At 46.5% G+C, this 17,258-nt stretch overlaps 1 protein-coding gene across 1 annotated transcript in view; it reads left to right on the top strand.

Annotated features, from left to right (window-relative positions):
* The first annotated feature begins 16,134 nt into the window (after positions 1-16,134).
* Positions 16,135-17,258, top strand: part of ACSF2 (acyl-CoA synthetase family member 2) — a 128,530-nt gene continuing 127,406 nt past the window's right edge. Inside the window, exon 1 of the mRNA XM_063459062.1 lies at positions 16,135-16,324. Coding sequence (XP_063315132.1) covers positions 16,233-16,324 — 92 coding nt within the window. The 5' untranslated portion in view covers positions 16,135-16,232. The remainder of the gene's footprint in view (positions 16,325-17,258) is intronic.

The raw sequence follows: 17,258 nt of genomic DNA, 5'->3' as shown, positions 1-17,258 counted from the left end.
TCCATAATGGGAGAGAAGAAGCCGAAGTTATGTAGCGGGAACCCTACCAGACCTAATATACCGGGACATGAGAGCAGCGAATACATAGGCAACTGACATGACGCAGGCCCACTACGTACATATCACGTGCGAGGCCACCCGTCATAGGTCCTCATACAGAACGTGGACACCCATAAGCGACAGGGAGAGCTCGTAGACGCTGTCTACTACAAACGAATTACATAATACATATGACGTTGGGACAAAAATAAAAGTTGACCCACAACACTGCTAATATGCTTACAGAGGGCCATAAGGCGTAAACATGTCCTGAAATTATGTTTGTTACTACTGAAGGCCTGCGAGCCTAACCTCCCCGTTCTACTCCCCTTACATGTCTTGAAACGACGTTTGTCATTACCAAAGGCCTGCGAGCATAACTCTCCTGTTATATTTTCCTTAGTTGTATTATTCCAAAAAAAAAAAAAAAAAAAAAAAAGAGGGAAAATGAAACAAATCGCAACAAAATAATGGAGCTCTGCTACTTGGAATGATGATTTATGATTCAAACTGTCCGATACCACATTTGTATGTCAATTGTTTTTCATGACGGCCTGCGAGCCGACTTGTTATCTTATCCTACAACCAACAAATAAAGAGATTTACCAAAAAAAAAAAAAGTTATGTAGCGGGCATTTCCAGCATGTGGAAGTTATATTAGAGGCATTGGAGATTTTTGATGGCTTGCTATTTGGTGGTTAATAAAGTTAAGTTTTTAAAAGTTGGTGAACCATATGTTATATGGTTATGGTTACTTACAACGTTATGGTTAAAAATCTATACAAAGTTATGGTTACAAAGTTTTGGTCACAACGTTATACAAAGTTATGGTTACAAAGTTTTGGTTGTATGGCTTGGTTTACCTATGATGTACTTTAAAAAAAAAAAATGGGCCGTCCACTCTTCCTTAAGTGGGGAATAGAAGGATGTTGGCCTTTGACTGAACTGATGCTCAACGTTTGTCAGTTAAACCAGCAACTAATGTCGGTACTTATAGTACAGTAAGAACAATATTATTATGGAAAAAAAATAAATTATATATATATATAAAAAAAAAATTTCCATAATAATACTGTACTATAAGTACCGACATTAGTTGCTGGTTTAACTGACAAACGTTGAGGAGAGAGAGAGAGAGAGAGAGAGAGAGAGAGAGAGAGAGAGAGAGAGAGAGAGAGAGAGAGAGAGAGAGAGAGAGAGAGAGAGAGAATTTCATTGGTACTTTCTACTGAAAGTACTCATGTTGTTATTTAGGACTCTGAAAGGCTGCATCCTTATCGGTAGGTGTACCCAAACAAGGAGAGCGCTAAGTTATTGCTTCAAGGTTTTGCGGAAGGTTTTAAGACTCCAAGGTTTTATGGTTCAGGTTGTTCAGTTGTTAATAATTTAAAATCAGTTTTGCAGGATGTTGAATTTGTTAGCAAATTTACAGTCCTCCTTGCGCTAACTTCACCTTTCTACTTTAGGTTTAATTCCCCCCCCCCCTCCCCCATAAAAGGAGAGGTCATTCAGGCTAATTCTCCATTTATTAGCCCTCTGGTGCGTCATTAAATGACGAATTTGACAAGGATACATGCTCAGTGTCCTCAGCACATAATGTGATGATGCACTCAGATGGAGAAGAGAATTTGGACCGGGCGCACTGTTGGCTGAAGGTGGACATGGAGTCAGCCTATGGGCTATTAACGGTGCATTCGGAGGGTTTCAATTAGTTAAAAAAAGGGATTTTCATTCCTTGGCAAGTTTTATTGTAATAAATGTTTACCAATGGGTTGTTCCATTTCCTGTTTTTTTACTTTGAAGCTGTTCGGCATTCTTAGAATAAGTTGTTAATATGGAGACCAGTTTATAGTCTATTGTACAATACGGGATGACTTTTGTTTATTGGTCCTAGTTCTGTTTCTGAATATGTTAGGTTGTTAGAGTTTTTCTGTAGTTTAGACAAAAATACATTGCAGGGATAACAATTGTTTCAGTGCTTTTGAAGGTAAACAGATGACGGAAGCAACAGTGAAGCAGTTCAGTCAATGATTAGGCCTATTAGCATTTGCTAGTCGTATTATGCCTATAGAAAATTTTGTAGGCGAATGGCGCTGGCTTGTGTTAAAATAAAATCTGTTCACTGTTGTGTAAGGATTTCTGCAGAAATTGAGAGACTCAAAAGTGTGGGGGCATTTTCTGCAGCAGTGCAATGGTTGTTTATTATTGCAAACGGAATTTTCAGGATAAGGAAGATTTAGAATTATTTGTGGATGCTGCGGGGTCAGTTGGTTTTGGCATATTTAGAACTAGAAATGGGCCTTTGCTCAGTGGCCAGATAAATGGGTAGACCAAGGGTTGACCAGGAATGTAACCCCCTTTTGGAATTGTTACCAATTGTAGCAGCAAGTTTGGTATGAGAAAAAGAACTGCAGTATTAAATGACTATTGTTCCACTGTGACAATAAGGCAGTTGTACAGGTCTTTAATTCTATGCATTCTAAAAGTTGCTTTGTTATTAATTTGTAACAATCTAGTGTTGTTATTTTCGAAACATAATATTTGGTGGAAGGCTGTGCATATTCCGCGTATTGAGAATAAGATAGCTGATAGCTATCTTCGTTGCCAGCTCCACGCTTTCAGGAGCTTAGTGCCGGATGCAGAAGAAAAGTGCGTGGAATTGCCGAAAGGCTCTTGGCAAGCCATATGGCAAGAGCCGGGCAATTTCTCATGAAAGCACTTGCACAGGGCAAGTGGAGTGTGTGTCAGCATGGAATGAAGGGTATAAATTGCATATGAATTGATCCAGTAGGTTGAAATATAGAAGTTGCATTCTCTCTTGTGGTTCAGTGTATTAGCAGTGGTATAGCAAAAAAAATAAAAAAAACAATGTAATTTCCAGGCGCTTAGCTAGTAACACATTTGAGGTTTTGGGTAGACCAGTAGTGGTGCATTTGTGAGTAAACAGTTGTTAAAAGGTTATTTTAAAACGCTTCGTATAGCTGACGATAGTCGTCCCATAATATATTCGGCTCATAATATATTCAGTGTTGGGTGAGCTGCTTGAAGTTTTGAAACACTGTTTGCCATTCGCAATCCAAAGTAAAATCCTCCTATAGAATACGTATTAAGTATTCTTTTATTTTTAACATGTCACATTTTGATCTCGTTTTCGAGATCTCCTAATCTTGTATATAGCATTCTTTACACGAGGGTTTGTTATGTGTATCTTAGCAACCGGAGTTTATACTCCATTGCTTAGCAACTGGGGTGCACGTCACTATACACGCCCAGCATCACGGGCGACGACCGGACACTTCCGGGTACGGCTTCACTGCTTAGCAACCACGATGCACGTCATCACGCACGCCCAGTACCACGTGAGGTGTTGGGACACTTCCGGGTTCGGCCAGCTGCACGCACGCGATTGGTGAGTTAATCATTTGTATTTCATATTTAAACGCTGTTTATGTCACCTGTTATTTGATCTTGAAAAAGACCCTCAGGGGTCGAAACGTCGATTGATTTGATGCGTTACACTTTGTTGTAAACCTTTTTTTTTTTTTTTTTTTTTTATTCTTTCTTTTTAACGTGCATGAAAAATACAACAAGTGGGCTCGTCATGCCCCAACAGCTTTGACAAGCATGCAAACAAACATTTGACAGTTGGTTGGCATGTAGAATATTTTGCACAATTTTTTATAGATTAGTAGTTAAGTAAACTATACTGCATAAGTATGCACTGCGTGGCAGGTTAAGTTTAATTGTTGCTGAGTACTAGAAAATATGATTGTATACGTGCTAATGTAATCAGTAGACCTATGTAAGCATAACATGAGTAACATAACATGTCTGAGTGTACTGATTGTTAATATAACCAGGGAGTATATTAGTATACAGGCTAGTAATGTTTGTCCACAGAGGGGTCATAAGCATTAAAGTAGATTTGTAAAATAGGAGAGAGGAAGCAGCGTAACATTGCAATAAGGCACATCTAACTATACATAATAAGACTGGCATCCTGTAGCTGCTGAAAAGTGACAGGAGCTGCTCCCACTGAGTGCAGCTCAGACCTTGAGAGAGAGTCCCTTTGGCAGTTCATGCTTGTCCAACCCTCGGTCTGCAGAGTGTGTGGCATGGTAGTAATGAGTCCATCGTGTTCACCGGTAAGACGGGTGAGTGCTCTCCCCTTATGAGATTCCGTCTTGCGGTTCTCGGCTGGATGTGGTCAGATTGCTGTGTTGTCATGTAGGTCGGCAGGAGTAGCCGCTTTATCTATTGATGGACCGGATGGCAGGTCCAGACTGCTCGTTGCCGCGGGAGCTGGGGGTCCCCGTCTCACATCGGTAGGGCACACTCCCTGCCTACACTGGGGCATGCCAAGCTTTGGGGTCCGGGTGAGTTAAACTTAGAGTTGGTACAGCAGACTCTGAGGTGGTAAGGTGTATACCCTCTGGGCCCTCTGCCGCCATTTTAACGGTGCCTCTGTGTGGCTGCATGGCTGTTGAGAGGCCTTGAGAGGCCTTGCATTGTTCGGCCCGCTTGATGTCTGCCTGAATCTGCCGCTCCCATCACGCTGATGTCTTCCCCACAGGGATCGGTCGTCAACTCACCGTTGGGTTCAGTGTGTGGTCGCTCGTTTCGGTTAGCGGCTTGATTGCTCTTCTCTGGAGCCCCATCGTGCAGGAGCTGGTGGAGCCGGACTCAGCGCGGCCGCCATCTTAAGGGGTAAGCCTCCGGTGCGCTCCTTTGCCCATCCTTCACTCCTCTCGGGTCCCTTGTAGCGGTGTCCGGGAAGGGAGACAGGGCAGCGGCCGTCTACCCCGCCTCCTCCCCGAGTAGGCCGCGGCTCCCAAAGCCTCTTACCCCCTTCAGGGGTCCTGAAGCTCCCGATCTCGGGGTCCGCCACCCCGTCCACAGCCGTGGGCAGGCCTCCTGGGCTCTTTGCGAGTGTCAGGGCTTTGTTAGTCGCCTGAGAGGCCAGATTGCTCCGGAGCCTCTCCTGCATGCGACCGGTCAGCATGGCGGACCGGCCCCGCCCCCTGTTGTAAACCTTTTTACCACATTAAAACCACGGAAAAAGTCCTTTTGAGTGCTCCTACTTCACCTTTGGCTATATATATATATACACACACACACACACACACACACACACACATATATACACTGCTGTGTGTGTGCTGTTAGTGTGCTGTGTGAGAGTGCTGTGTGTGTGTGTGTGCTGTTAGTGTGATGTGTGTGTGAGGGTGCTGTAAGTGTGATGTGTGTGTGAGGGTGCTGTAAGTGTGATGTGTATGTGAGGGTGCTGTTAGTGTGATGTGTGGCTGAGGGTGTTTGTGTGTGTTTGTGTTTGTGAGGGTGCTGTTTGTGTGTGAGGGTGCTGGTAGTATTCTGTGTGTGAGGGTGTTTGTGTGTGTGTGTGTTTGTCCTGTGAGGGTGCTGTGTGTGTGTGAGGGTGCTGTTTGTGTGTGTCGTGTATTTGTGAGGGTGCTGTTTGTGTGTGTGTGTTTGTGAGGGTGCTGTTAGTGTGCTGTTTGTGAGGGTGTTGTGTGTTTGTAAAGGTGCTGTGTGTGTTTGTGAGGGTGCGGTTAGTGTACTGTGTGTGAGCGTGCTATGTGTGTGAGCGTGCTGTGTGTGTGAGGGTGCTGTATGTGTACTGTATGTGTGCTGTGTGTGAGGGTGCTGTATGTGTGTAGGTGCTGTATATTTGGAGGGATTATGGAGGTGGGGCAGATTAGTAAATATCCCCCCTCCCTTCTGACCTTATGTAGGGAGGGGGGATCCTTGCTGCCATGTGCCATCCCTGGTGGTCCAGTAGAGAGTGAACTCTAGCCTGCGGGGCTAGAGTTAACTCTCGCGAGATCTGAGCGTTGCCACGGCAATGCTCAGATCTCGCGAGAGGAACCTGGCGGAGCTGCTGTCTAGAGCTCTCTGGGTCCTATCCTGCCTCCCTCCATGCTGCTGTGGGCCGGTGAGGTAGATCTTTGATCTCCCGGCCGGCATTCAGATATTGCCGGCTCTGCGTGAGCCGACAGGGGAGATCTCCAGTGCCGGCAGGGTACAAGTCCTGTGGAATAATGTGTGGGAACTCTCCCAATATTCCCACCCCCACAAAAAAAGAATACACACGTGTGTGTGTGTGTGTGTGTGAGATATATATATATATATATATATATATATATATGCGTACACTAGTGATGTACCGAACGGTTCGCTGGCGAATAGTTCTGGCGAACATAGCGTGTTCGCGTTCACCACGGCGGGCGAACATATGCGCGGTTCGATCCGCCCCTATTCGTCATCATTGAGTAAACTTTGACCCTGTGCCTCACAGTCAGCAGACACATTCCAGCCAATCAGCAGCAGACCCTCACTTCCAGACCCTCCCACCTCCTGTACAGCATCTATTTTAGATTCATTCTGAAGCTGCATTCTTAGATAGAGGAGGGGAAGTGTAGCTGCTGCTCATTTGATAGGGAAATGGATAGCTAGGCTAGTGTATTCAGTGTCTACTACAGTCCTGAAGGACTCATCTGATCTCTGCTGTAAGGACAGCACCCCAAAAAGCCCTTTTTAGGGCTAGAACATCAGTCTGCTTTTTTTTCCTGTGTAATCTAATTGCAGTTGCCTGCCTGCCAGCTTCTGTGTCAGGCTCACAGTGGATACTGTGCCCACTTGCCCAGTGCCACCACTCATATCTGGTGTAACAATAGCTTGCATTTAAAAACAAAACATTTTTTTCACTGTAATAGATTAAATAGCAGTTAGTTGTCTGCAAGCGTCTGTGTGTCAGGCCTACAGCGTGTACTCTGCCAACCTCTGCCAGTGCACAGTGCCACTCATATCTGGTGTCACAATAGCGTGCATTTAAAACCCAAATTTTTTTTTACACTGTTATAGATTGAATAGCAGTTAGTTGTCTTCAAGCGGGTGTGTCAGGCCTACAGCGGGTACTCTGCCAACCTCTGCCAGTGCACATTGCCACTCATATCTGGGGTCACAATAGCGTGCATTTAAAACCCCAAAACATTTTTCACTGTTATAGATTGAATAGCAGTTGGTTGTCTTCAAGTGGTACAACGGCTTTGCGTAGGCACATGATCACACATCACAAACGCCTATGGGATCAACACATGAGTACAAGCAGCACACAAACTCAAAGCCGCCATCCTCCTCCTGGTCCAGCATCTTCAGCCACGTCAACCACTGCTGTCCTCCTTGCCCCCTCTCAACCATCCGCCACTCCGTCTCTCGCCTTGAGCAGTTCCCGCTCATCTGCCCACAGTCAGGTGTCTGTCAAGGACATGTTTGAGCGTAAGAAGCCAATTTCAGAAAGTCACCCCCTTGCCCAGCGTCTGACAGCTGGCTTGTCCAAACTATTAGCCCAACAGCTTTTACTATACAAAAAAAATTTGTAGCTATTGGGACACCGCAGTGGAAGGTACCCGGACAAAATTTCTTTTCACTCAATTGTGCAAAAGGAAGTAATGGCATGTCTGGCACACAGTGTTGGGGCAAGGGTCCATCTGACCACTGATAACTCGTCTGCAAAGCATGGTCAGGGCAGGTATATCACCTACACTGCGCATTGGGTAAACCTGCTGACGGCTGCCAAGCATGGAATGCGTGGCTCTGCAGAGGAGTTGGTGACACCGCCACGACTTGCAGGCAGGCCTGCTGCCACCTCCTCTACTCCTCCTACTCCATCCTCTACCATAACCTCCTCGGCTGAGTCCTCTTCTGCTGCTGCGTCTTGCTCCACATCAACGGCACCTCCCCAGCTCCCCAGGTACTATTCCACATCACGGATACGGCAGTGTCACGCTGTCTTGGGTTTGACTTGCTTGAAAGCAGAGTCATACCGGACAAGCACTCCTGTCCACCCTGAACGCACAGGTGGAAAAGTGGCTGACTCCGCAGCAACTGGAGATCGGCAAAGTGGTTTGTGACAATGGAACAAATTTGTTGGCGGCATTGAAGTTGAGCAAGTTGACACATGTGCCATGCATGGCACATGTGTGTAATCTGATCGTACAACGCTTTGTGCATAAGTACACAGGCTTACAGGACGTCCTGAAGCAGGCCAGGAAGGCCATTTCAGGCGTTCCTACACAGCCATGGCGCACTTTGCAGATATCCAGTGGCGAAACAACATGCCAGTGAGGCGCTTGATTTGCAACAGCCCGACACGTTGGAATTCAACACTCCTACTGTTCGACCGCCTGCTCCAACGAGAAAAAGCCGTTAATGAATATTTGTATGACCGGGTGCTAGGACAGCCTCTGGGGAGCTGGGAATTTCTTTGCCACGTTACTGGACGCTCATGCGCAATGCCTGTAGACTCATGCGTCCTTTTGAGGAGGTGACAAACCTAGTCAGTCGCACCGAAGGCACCATCAGCGACATCATACCATTTGTTTTCTTCCTGGAGCGTGCCCTGCGAAGAGTCCTGGATCAGGCCATAGATGAGCGTGAAGAGGAAGAGTTGTGGTCACCATCACCACCAGAAACAGCCTTATCAGCATCGCTTGCTGGACCTGCGGCAACGCTGGAAGAGGATTGTGAGGAAGAGGAGTCAGAGGAGGAATGTGGCTTTGAGGAGGAGGAGGAAGACCAACCACAACAGGCATCCCAGGGTGCTCGTTGTCACCTATCAGGTACCCGTGGTGTTGTACGTGGCTGGGGGGAAGAACATACCTTCATTGAGATCACTGAGGAGGAGGAACGGGAAATGAGTAGCTCGGCATCCAACCTTGTGCAAATGGGGTCTTTCATGCTGCCGTGCCTGTTGAGGGACCCTCGTATAAAAAGGCTGAAGGAGAACAACCTGTACTGGGTGTCCACGCTACTAGACCCCCGGTATAAGCAGAAAGTGGCTGAAATGTTACCAAATTACAACAAGTCAGAAAGGATGCAGCATTTGCAAAATAAATTAAAAAGTATGCTTTACACGACGCCGGGCCCCCTGACGGCTATCGCCCATAACCCGGAAATCGCTGACGGCCTGCGACCAGCAGACGTGACGGGTCTCGGGGGCATGGACTGGACTTACATGAGGCACCTATGCTCCGCGACAGGACTGAAGCCACTCAGGGAGCTGGGACCGGAAGGCACCACCTCATTAATGGACAGATTCCGATACCTCCAGATACAACATTACTACCGGGCCACGACAGGCAAACACCTGTTTCACAGAGAGCTCACCGCTTTCGAACATATGTGCGCAGCCAGAGATAGACCGCTGAAGGGGATCACCCTCCTCTACACCATGATGATCACGACCGCACCACGGGCGCCACCGAAATACATGTCACACTTGGAGCGAGCCACGTAACAGTCGATAACGGACCAACAGTGGGAGAAGATTCATGTCCTCGCACACCAAGGCACAGTATGCTCAAAACTCCAGGAGCTTAATTATAAAATTATGGTCAACTGGTACAGGACCCCTGCAAGACTACACCGCATGAATAGTGAGCTCCCAGATACCTGCTGGCGATGTGGAGCCGAAGGAGGGACAGACATCCACATCTGGTGGTCATGTCCCAAAATTCAGCAGTACTGGAAACAAATCCACTCCAAAATCACGAACATAGCAGAGCCGGAACTCCCGTTCCAGCCTCTGCCAATGTTACTCCACCACACCACACACCCCATTGCCACCTATAAACGCTCCCTCACCAAACATCTGCTTAATGCAGCCAAGTTTCTCATCCCACTTAAATGGCGCTCGACGGAGCCGCCGACAGTGGAACAGTGGATGACCAGGGTAGAGGATCTATATAGTATGGAATCCATTACGGCATCGCTACACGGAACAGGAGACAAATGCGCCATCACGTGGTTCCCCTGGTGTACCTTCATGGCCCAGAGGCAGAACATGGCCGCAGGGACGACCACCGCCTAGACGTCAAGACCTAGGGAGATACCGGATTTTTCTTCCTCTTTTTCTTTCTTTCTTTTTAATTCCCCCCCCCTTCCCCCCCCCTTCCCCCCCCCTTTTTTTTCTTTTCTCTCTGTGGCCCCGCTCACCCACCCTGCTTCCCAGCCCCCCCCCCCCCCACAATTGGAGGGATAGGGGCCCGGTGGAGCCGAGACGGAGATATGGAGCGAGAGGGGAGCTCATGACTTGAGCAGCCGTGAAAATGAGATCCGTGCAATGGGGACAGGGTACACCCGATGGAGACACTCGGGATGGACGACTGGGACAGGCAACAGTAACTTATCGGGTAGTCGCCTCGGACCTAACACGCACATAGCCCCGTAGTAACACGCACCAGGAGATGGCCTTGACACGTCCCAGCCGTCACCCACATACACCTGACAACGCTCCTCACCTGTGGCACGCTCGGGCCATTGCGCGATCTCTCATCATGGGTACACTCTTGCCAGACCAGACGGAGGAACAGCATCCCCTCCCCCCCCCAAGAAAGGGAGAAGGGTAGGGGGTGGGGAGGATCACAGGGAAGAACACTAATACTACACACAAGCTGCTCACTAATCACCTGAACGCAAAATCTACCCCTGCAAAATCTACCCCGGCTTCGGTCACTACCACGCATGAACGCATCACTCCACAGGGATGGCACTTTCTACGGAAGGGAGAGGAGGAATGGAGGAGGAAGGAGCTGAGAGATGAGTGGAAACGGGAGGGGAATGAAGGGGAGGGGAGAGAGGTAGGAATGGGAGGAGAGGGGAAGGAAAGACACTAACATAGGAGAACATAAAAGAAAAGAACGTAGGTTAACGAGCAGCTAAATGATCCCTCAACCGAGAGATCGGCCGAACTCAATATTAAGACATATTACTGCGTTTTAGTTCCAAGTGTTTATTGCATTATATGATCTATGAGAGACTGGGGTTGATATGCAATGTACTAGACTACACCTGCTATGTATAATCTGTACTGTATCCCAATCTTCTTTCTGTACCCCATGCGATTCTGTACATCAATAAAAAATGATTGACAAAAAAAAAAATAAAAAAATTATGCTTTACACAGCGTATACGGGTGATGTCACAGCACAACGGGAATCTAACAGGGGAAGAGGTGAAAGTAATCCTCCTCCTCCCACGACCACGCCGGCAACGACAGGACGCTTTAAAGACGTGTTGTTGATGGAGGACATGCAGAGCTTTTTAAGTCCTACGCATCGCCACAGCCCTTCGGGATCCACCCTCAGAGAACGACTTGACCGACAGGTAGCAGACTACCTCGCCTTAACTGCAGATATCGACACTCTGAGGAGCGATGAACCCCTTGACTACTGGGTGTGCAGGCTTGACCTGTGGCCTGAGCTATCCCAATTTGCAATAGAACTTCTGGCCTGCCCCGCTTCAAGTGTCCTGTCAGAAAGGACCTTCAGTGCAGCAGGAGGTATTGTCACTGAGAAGAGAAGTCGCCTAGGTCAAAAAAGTCTAGATTACCTCACCTTTATAAAGATGAATGAGGGATGGATCCTGAAGGGACTGACAGTGGGCGATACATTCGACTTAAAAAGGCCTGATGAGATGAGCTGCCTTGGGCTAAAAATGGTCCACACGCTGCTGTATTTTATCTCTGAATGCCGGTTGACTTGCGTGACTTATCCGCCACCAACTACGGTTCAAGCCGCAATGTTTTAGGGCACTTTCTGCCTGGGAAACAAACATCAATTTTTCTGGCCGCTGCTACAGCAGCAGCTGCAACAATACCTAATTTTTCAGGCATGTGTACATGCCTAATTTTTCGAGCCTCTGGTGCTGCACTGTGGCTTCAAAAACCAAACCAAAAAAAAGGCACATAACAGGGATTAAACTGATAGGAATAGTAAATCCTAAAATCGATGCCATATACACATCCCCTGATAGGGCGCCAGCTCGTTATTCTCTTGGGCGCCAGCTCGTTATTCTCTTTTTCACTTCACTAGGGACACTTTACTGCAGTATGGGCACTTAGACCCACTCTTTGTCTTGCACAGTGTTATTCCTAGCCAGCATCTCTGATGGGAAATCAGGCAGTCATCTAAATGTTTAGATTGAGCTTTAGCTTAGAACACCCTTGAAGGTGTTTAAGGAGATTAGGGCTAGTTTAGAGGATTCTTCTTAGACCTCTCTGAGTCTTTAAAGCCCTTCCACCTATCCAGCATTTCTGGAAACTAGCTAAGAGAAAGGGTGGCTGTGTGTCTGTGATACATTTAACTTTAAATCACCTTATTGACACTTTTTATGACAGCATCACTCCGGTCTCCATACTCTCTGCCTATACCCATGTATTTAGAGGGAATTTCCTTGCCCCTGGCAATATTATATAATAGGTAATAGTATTACCATTATTACACAATTAGCCACTATAGGGGAATGAGTATAGAATCCCTTTGTTATTTATAAATGATACAATAAAGACTTTTGTCCATTACTCAATTTACTTTAACAAAGGGTACTAACCACGGTATTAGGAAGCATTACTCTGCTTTCCCTTTCTCCCTCTATTATACACCTATGCTCACTAGGATTTGTAGGTATCACTTTATTATAGTTGTCTAACCTTTTCCGATGCCAGTTTTAGATCTCCTTCTTGGAAGATTTTTTCTTTTTTCAGTTTATTAGCATACCTGGGTACAAGCCCTCGGTGGGGCTGGCACCACCACCTGACCACATTTCCTTGTTTCTTCCACTCATGCCGCTTTTTCCATCTTTGAAGGGGTTTGGCGAAACAAGGAAATAGTCCTCTACTCGTAACAGGGATTATAATGATAAGAATAGTACTACTTAACACACCTTATAATAACGCAGAGAGAGGCAACGCAGAGAGAGGAGTCTGAAGAAGAGGAGTCAGAGGAGGAAGGTGGCTTTGAGGAGGTGGAAGACCAAACACAGCAGGCGTCCCAGGGGGCTTGTTGTCACCTTTCGGGGACCCTTGGTGTTGAACGTGGCTGGGTGGAGGAAGAGACCTTCAATGACATCAGTGAGGACAAGGAACAGACATGGCTAGCTTGGTATCCAACCTTGTGCAAATGGGGAGTTTGCGGTTGTGCAAATGGACTGTTTGCGGTTGTTTGCGGTGCGTTAAATGGGGAGTTTGGTCTGTCACTGTGAAGTGGGCGTAACCCTTACATTACCTGATCGATACAACATCATACAGTAGGTTCCCCCCCTCAATTTTTTTATGGCCCCCACCCACTGCTCACGGGTGGGGGCCGGGGGGGAGGACAGTAGGTCCCCACCCCCCCTTATCCTTATTTACTGAATATTCCCCTGTATAACAATGTTTGCCATTTTGTGAATATTCCCTATTCTGCTCTGTGTCAGTGTGTATCAGGGTCTCTGAGGACAGGTGTCAATACATATCTGCCAAGTGACCCTATGTAGGGGGAACAGTCCCTATTCTGCTCTGTCAGTGTGTATCAGGGTCTCGGAGGACAGGTGTCAATACATATCTGCCAAGTGACCCTATGTAGGGGGAACAGTCCCTATTCTGCTCTGTGTCAGTGTGTATCAGGTTCCCTGAGGACAGGTGTCAATCCATATCTGCCAAGTGACCCTATGTAGGGGGAACAGTCCCTATTCTGCTCAGTGTCAGTGTATATCAGGGTCTCTGAGGACAGGTGTCAATCCATATGTCAAGGTGTCAATATGTCATATGTCAGGTGTCAATCCATATCCATTGTGATTTAGGAATGTTAGGTGATTTATGCCCTTTATGGATTAAAACCAGACTCTGCATCAACTGTGTAATTTTCCATGGGAGTTTTGCCATGGATCCCCCTCCGGCATGCCACAGTCCAGGTGTTAGTCCCCTTGAAACAACTTTTCGATCACTTTTGTGGCCAGAAAGAGTCCCTGTGGGTTTTAAAATTCGCCTGCCCATTGAAGTCTATGGCGGTTCGCCCGGTTCGCCGGTTCGCGAACATTTGCGGAAGTTCGCGTTCGCCATTCGCAAACCGAAAATGTTATGTTCGCGACATCACTAGCGTATACACACACACACACACACACACTCACAGACACATTTACAGACACACACTCATACATTCACAGACACATACACTCACAGACACACACTCATACATTCACAGACACATACACTCACAGACACACACTCATACATTTACAGACACATACACTCACAGACACTCACTCATACATTCACAGACACATACACTCACAGACACACACACTCATACATTCACAGACACACATATACTGACACACATACACTCACAGACACACACACACACATTCACAGACACACATGCTCAGACACACACACACACACACATACTCAGACACACACACACACACACATACTCAGACACACACACACACACATACTCAGACACACACACACACATACTCAGACACACACACATATTCAGACACACACAGACAGCTCCCTCGCCGTTGCTGAGATGGAGACAGGCACCCGACCGGGGGAGGGGGGGAGAGGGTGTCCATCACCTCTTGCTCCCTCCCAAGACAGAGGGAAAAAGGGGGGCATTTGGGGGTGCTGAGTGCCTGCAGGAACAGCGTTCCCGCTAAAAAAAAAAGGTGCTGGAACACTGTTCCTGTAGGACTCAATCCATAGGCGTGCCACTGGGATTAGGGTGTTTCCAGGCACACCCGGCACACCCCGTGCGCACGCCTATGCATTTGCATGACTTCTTATAGGCTGCTCCTTTCTTTTCAAAAAGCCTGCCAGCCCTGTCAGACTCTCTGCTAGTCTTCAATCATTTATGAAGTCCCTCAAAATACATCTTTTCAGAAAAGCTTATGGCCTCTCAAAGTAACGTCTATTTCACAAAGCTGTTTCTTGCTCTCTCTTAAAAGGCCACGCTCCACTTTCACCTAAAGGCTCGGCTACATTCCCACCTTGCCGTTTGGTGACTATCCTCCTCGTTGCCCTTCCTATTGTGTTTTTATACCCCGCCTCCGTTTGTTTCAGCAGGGTCCTCATCAACCTATTGCTCCTGTAACATTGTGTAATTGTCTCATTTATTATTGTTATATATCCCACTTTATATTGTTGTAAAGCACTGTAGAATAAGTTGTCGTTATATAAATGTCAATAATCATAATATGTTTGTAACAGTGTGTGTGTGTGTGTGTGTACAGTGAGGGTAGCAGTATACATTTGTTTGTCTGACGGGACAGGGCAATGCAGAAACCATGCTCCCTGAGACTAAACAAAGCGATCCCAGAGTCATGTAGCATCTATTCCAGTCAGCAAGTAGCAGTGGTGTGTTTGTAGGTAGTGGGAAGGGATGAGACATTTAACCGGCACAGCATGTGCCTGTAGGTAGGTTCCTACTCTGCCCAATGACTCTGTCCATGGCTAATGGGAAAGCTCTGCTTGGCACATTTCCGCTTAACTGGCACAAATCACCAGCTGACGAGCCAAACGGCCCTGTGTTTGTACTAAGTGCCAAGGCAGTACTATTGTATACACACAGAACAGGAAATAATCTAGTGCAGCCATAACTGTGTTCAAAATGTGTTTTTTTTTTACATTTTCTCAGATATCCCTGAAACAGAGGGCACTTGAAAATCACCCTCTATAGCTGTGCGAATTGGCCATACACAAGGCCACGCAGTACCAGAAAGTCACCTTGAACCACAGTCATGTCAGACACTTATATGAACTGCCCACAAGCAGAACGGCAGAATGAGGGTTCAAACTCATTAAAAAAAAGTGTTGTGATGGTTGAGCATCATAGGAAACGTTTAGCCCACTATGGCTGGTTTACCAATGGTCAGTTGAACTAATGAGTGCTGAATTATTTACCTATTTGAGAAATCATTGTACATGCAGCCCATAACTGGGGGCATGCCAACATTTATCCATTAATGCCCAAGTTAAATGGTGAGCCCTTAGTAAAGGCAGCTTCTTATTTTTAGGTAAAAGGTGGCATTGTAACAGTCGACCTCTGTCCTCTGGACCCCCTGTTGCTTAACTTAACCCCCCACCCATATAACTGTGAAGTAAATACTTTTTTAATGATATCTGAAAAGCCTCTGGGTTAACATGGAATGTGGGCTGACCACGTGGGCGTTTCGTGGGAGTGCCCCCGTAAAAAGCACTCATGCTCCGCTTACTGGGGTAGGAAGGGGTTTACATTCGACTATAAAAACGACTGCACTGCATGAATTCTACAGGGCGTGGTCTAGCGAACGTCCTCACCCCTACAGTAGCGGTGTTGGTGCAGTTCCAGAGGAGTGTTTATTGATCGCTTCTCATGGCGCCTCTGACATTAATACGAGGGATAAGCCGGGACATACTTAGTGCTGGCTGGAGGCGGATATGTCACCGTGGCTTCCACCGGTGCAGGTAAGAAGTTATACATAGCTGACCACTTACCTACAGTATTACATGGCTGTGCAGTGACATATGACAGTGATATGAGTTTGTTGTAATTATTTACTGTGTAACAATGCAAGCAACACAATGCATACAGCAATGGATTGCATGCTGGTATACTTTGTATCGTGAAGGTACACGATGTGTTGCTGTATTTTTCGTTGGAGTGTGCAGAACTTTTTGTTTCTAATACTAAACACCAGTTCGAGACATTGCCAGGGCACATAATCCGAAATGGGCACACTCCTCGACTATCACGAGGGCAGCATGACGTCTAGAGAGGCGATACATGTATCAAGGCTAGACCTGTGTTTGAAACTCCAACATGCTAAAAACTGTCCCCAAACTATAAAGGCACACTGAGAACTGATTAAAAAGTACTTTGAAAGTTGTAGGGTACAGGGAACAATCGCTATGGTCTGTAAACAGAAAGTTGGGCCAGTTGAAAAGTATGCCATATGTGTAGCAGGGAAAAACACTTTGCTGTCTGTGTGTACAGCCAAGATTGTGGTTGGTTATTTTATTAGACCCATATAGAACAGGCTACAAAAACAATAATTGATTATGAATAAAACAAGTGTGTGTGTATATTTATATATATTTAGAATCTCTATTGCCATATATAAACAAGCATATTTAGTTCTAGTCAAAGAGCATTATGTAAATTACAACCACGCACAGATTCATTTTCTGCCGAGGTTCCAGAATAAACTTAAATGTTTACTCCAACCACCATGGCCACTGCAGTGATTTGAAGTGGTCATGGTGGTAAGAGTCATTATATGCAGTGTTTTATTTGTAGTTGTGTACTGCGGGCTAGTAACACCCCCAGCATACGTCACATTGGGCCAATGTCAGTTCTGTGCATATCTTGCGTCTCTCGTCAGGCGCACTGGCCTGTAAA

This window comes from Pelobates fuscus, chromosome 6 (assembly GCF_036172605.1).
Source record: "Pelobates fuscus isolate aPelFus1 chromosome 6, aPelFus1.pri, whole genome shotgun sequence".
Taxonomy (NCBI): Eukaryota; Metazoa; Chordata; class Amphibia; order Anura; family Pelobatidae; genus Pelobates; species Pelobates fuscus.
The sequence above is the reverse complement of the archived record's forward strand: the minus strand, read 5'-3'. Positions and strand labels throughout refer to the sequence as shown.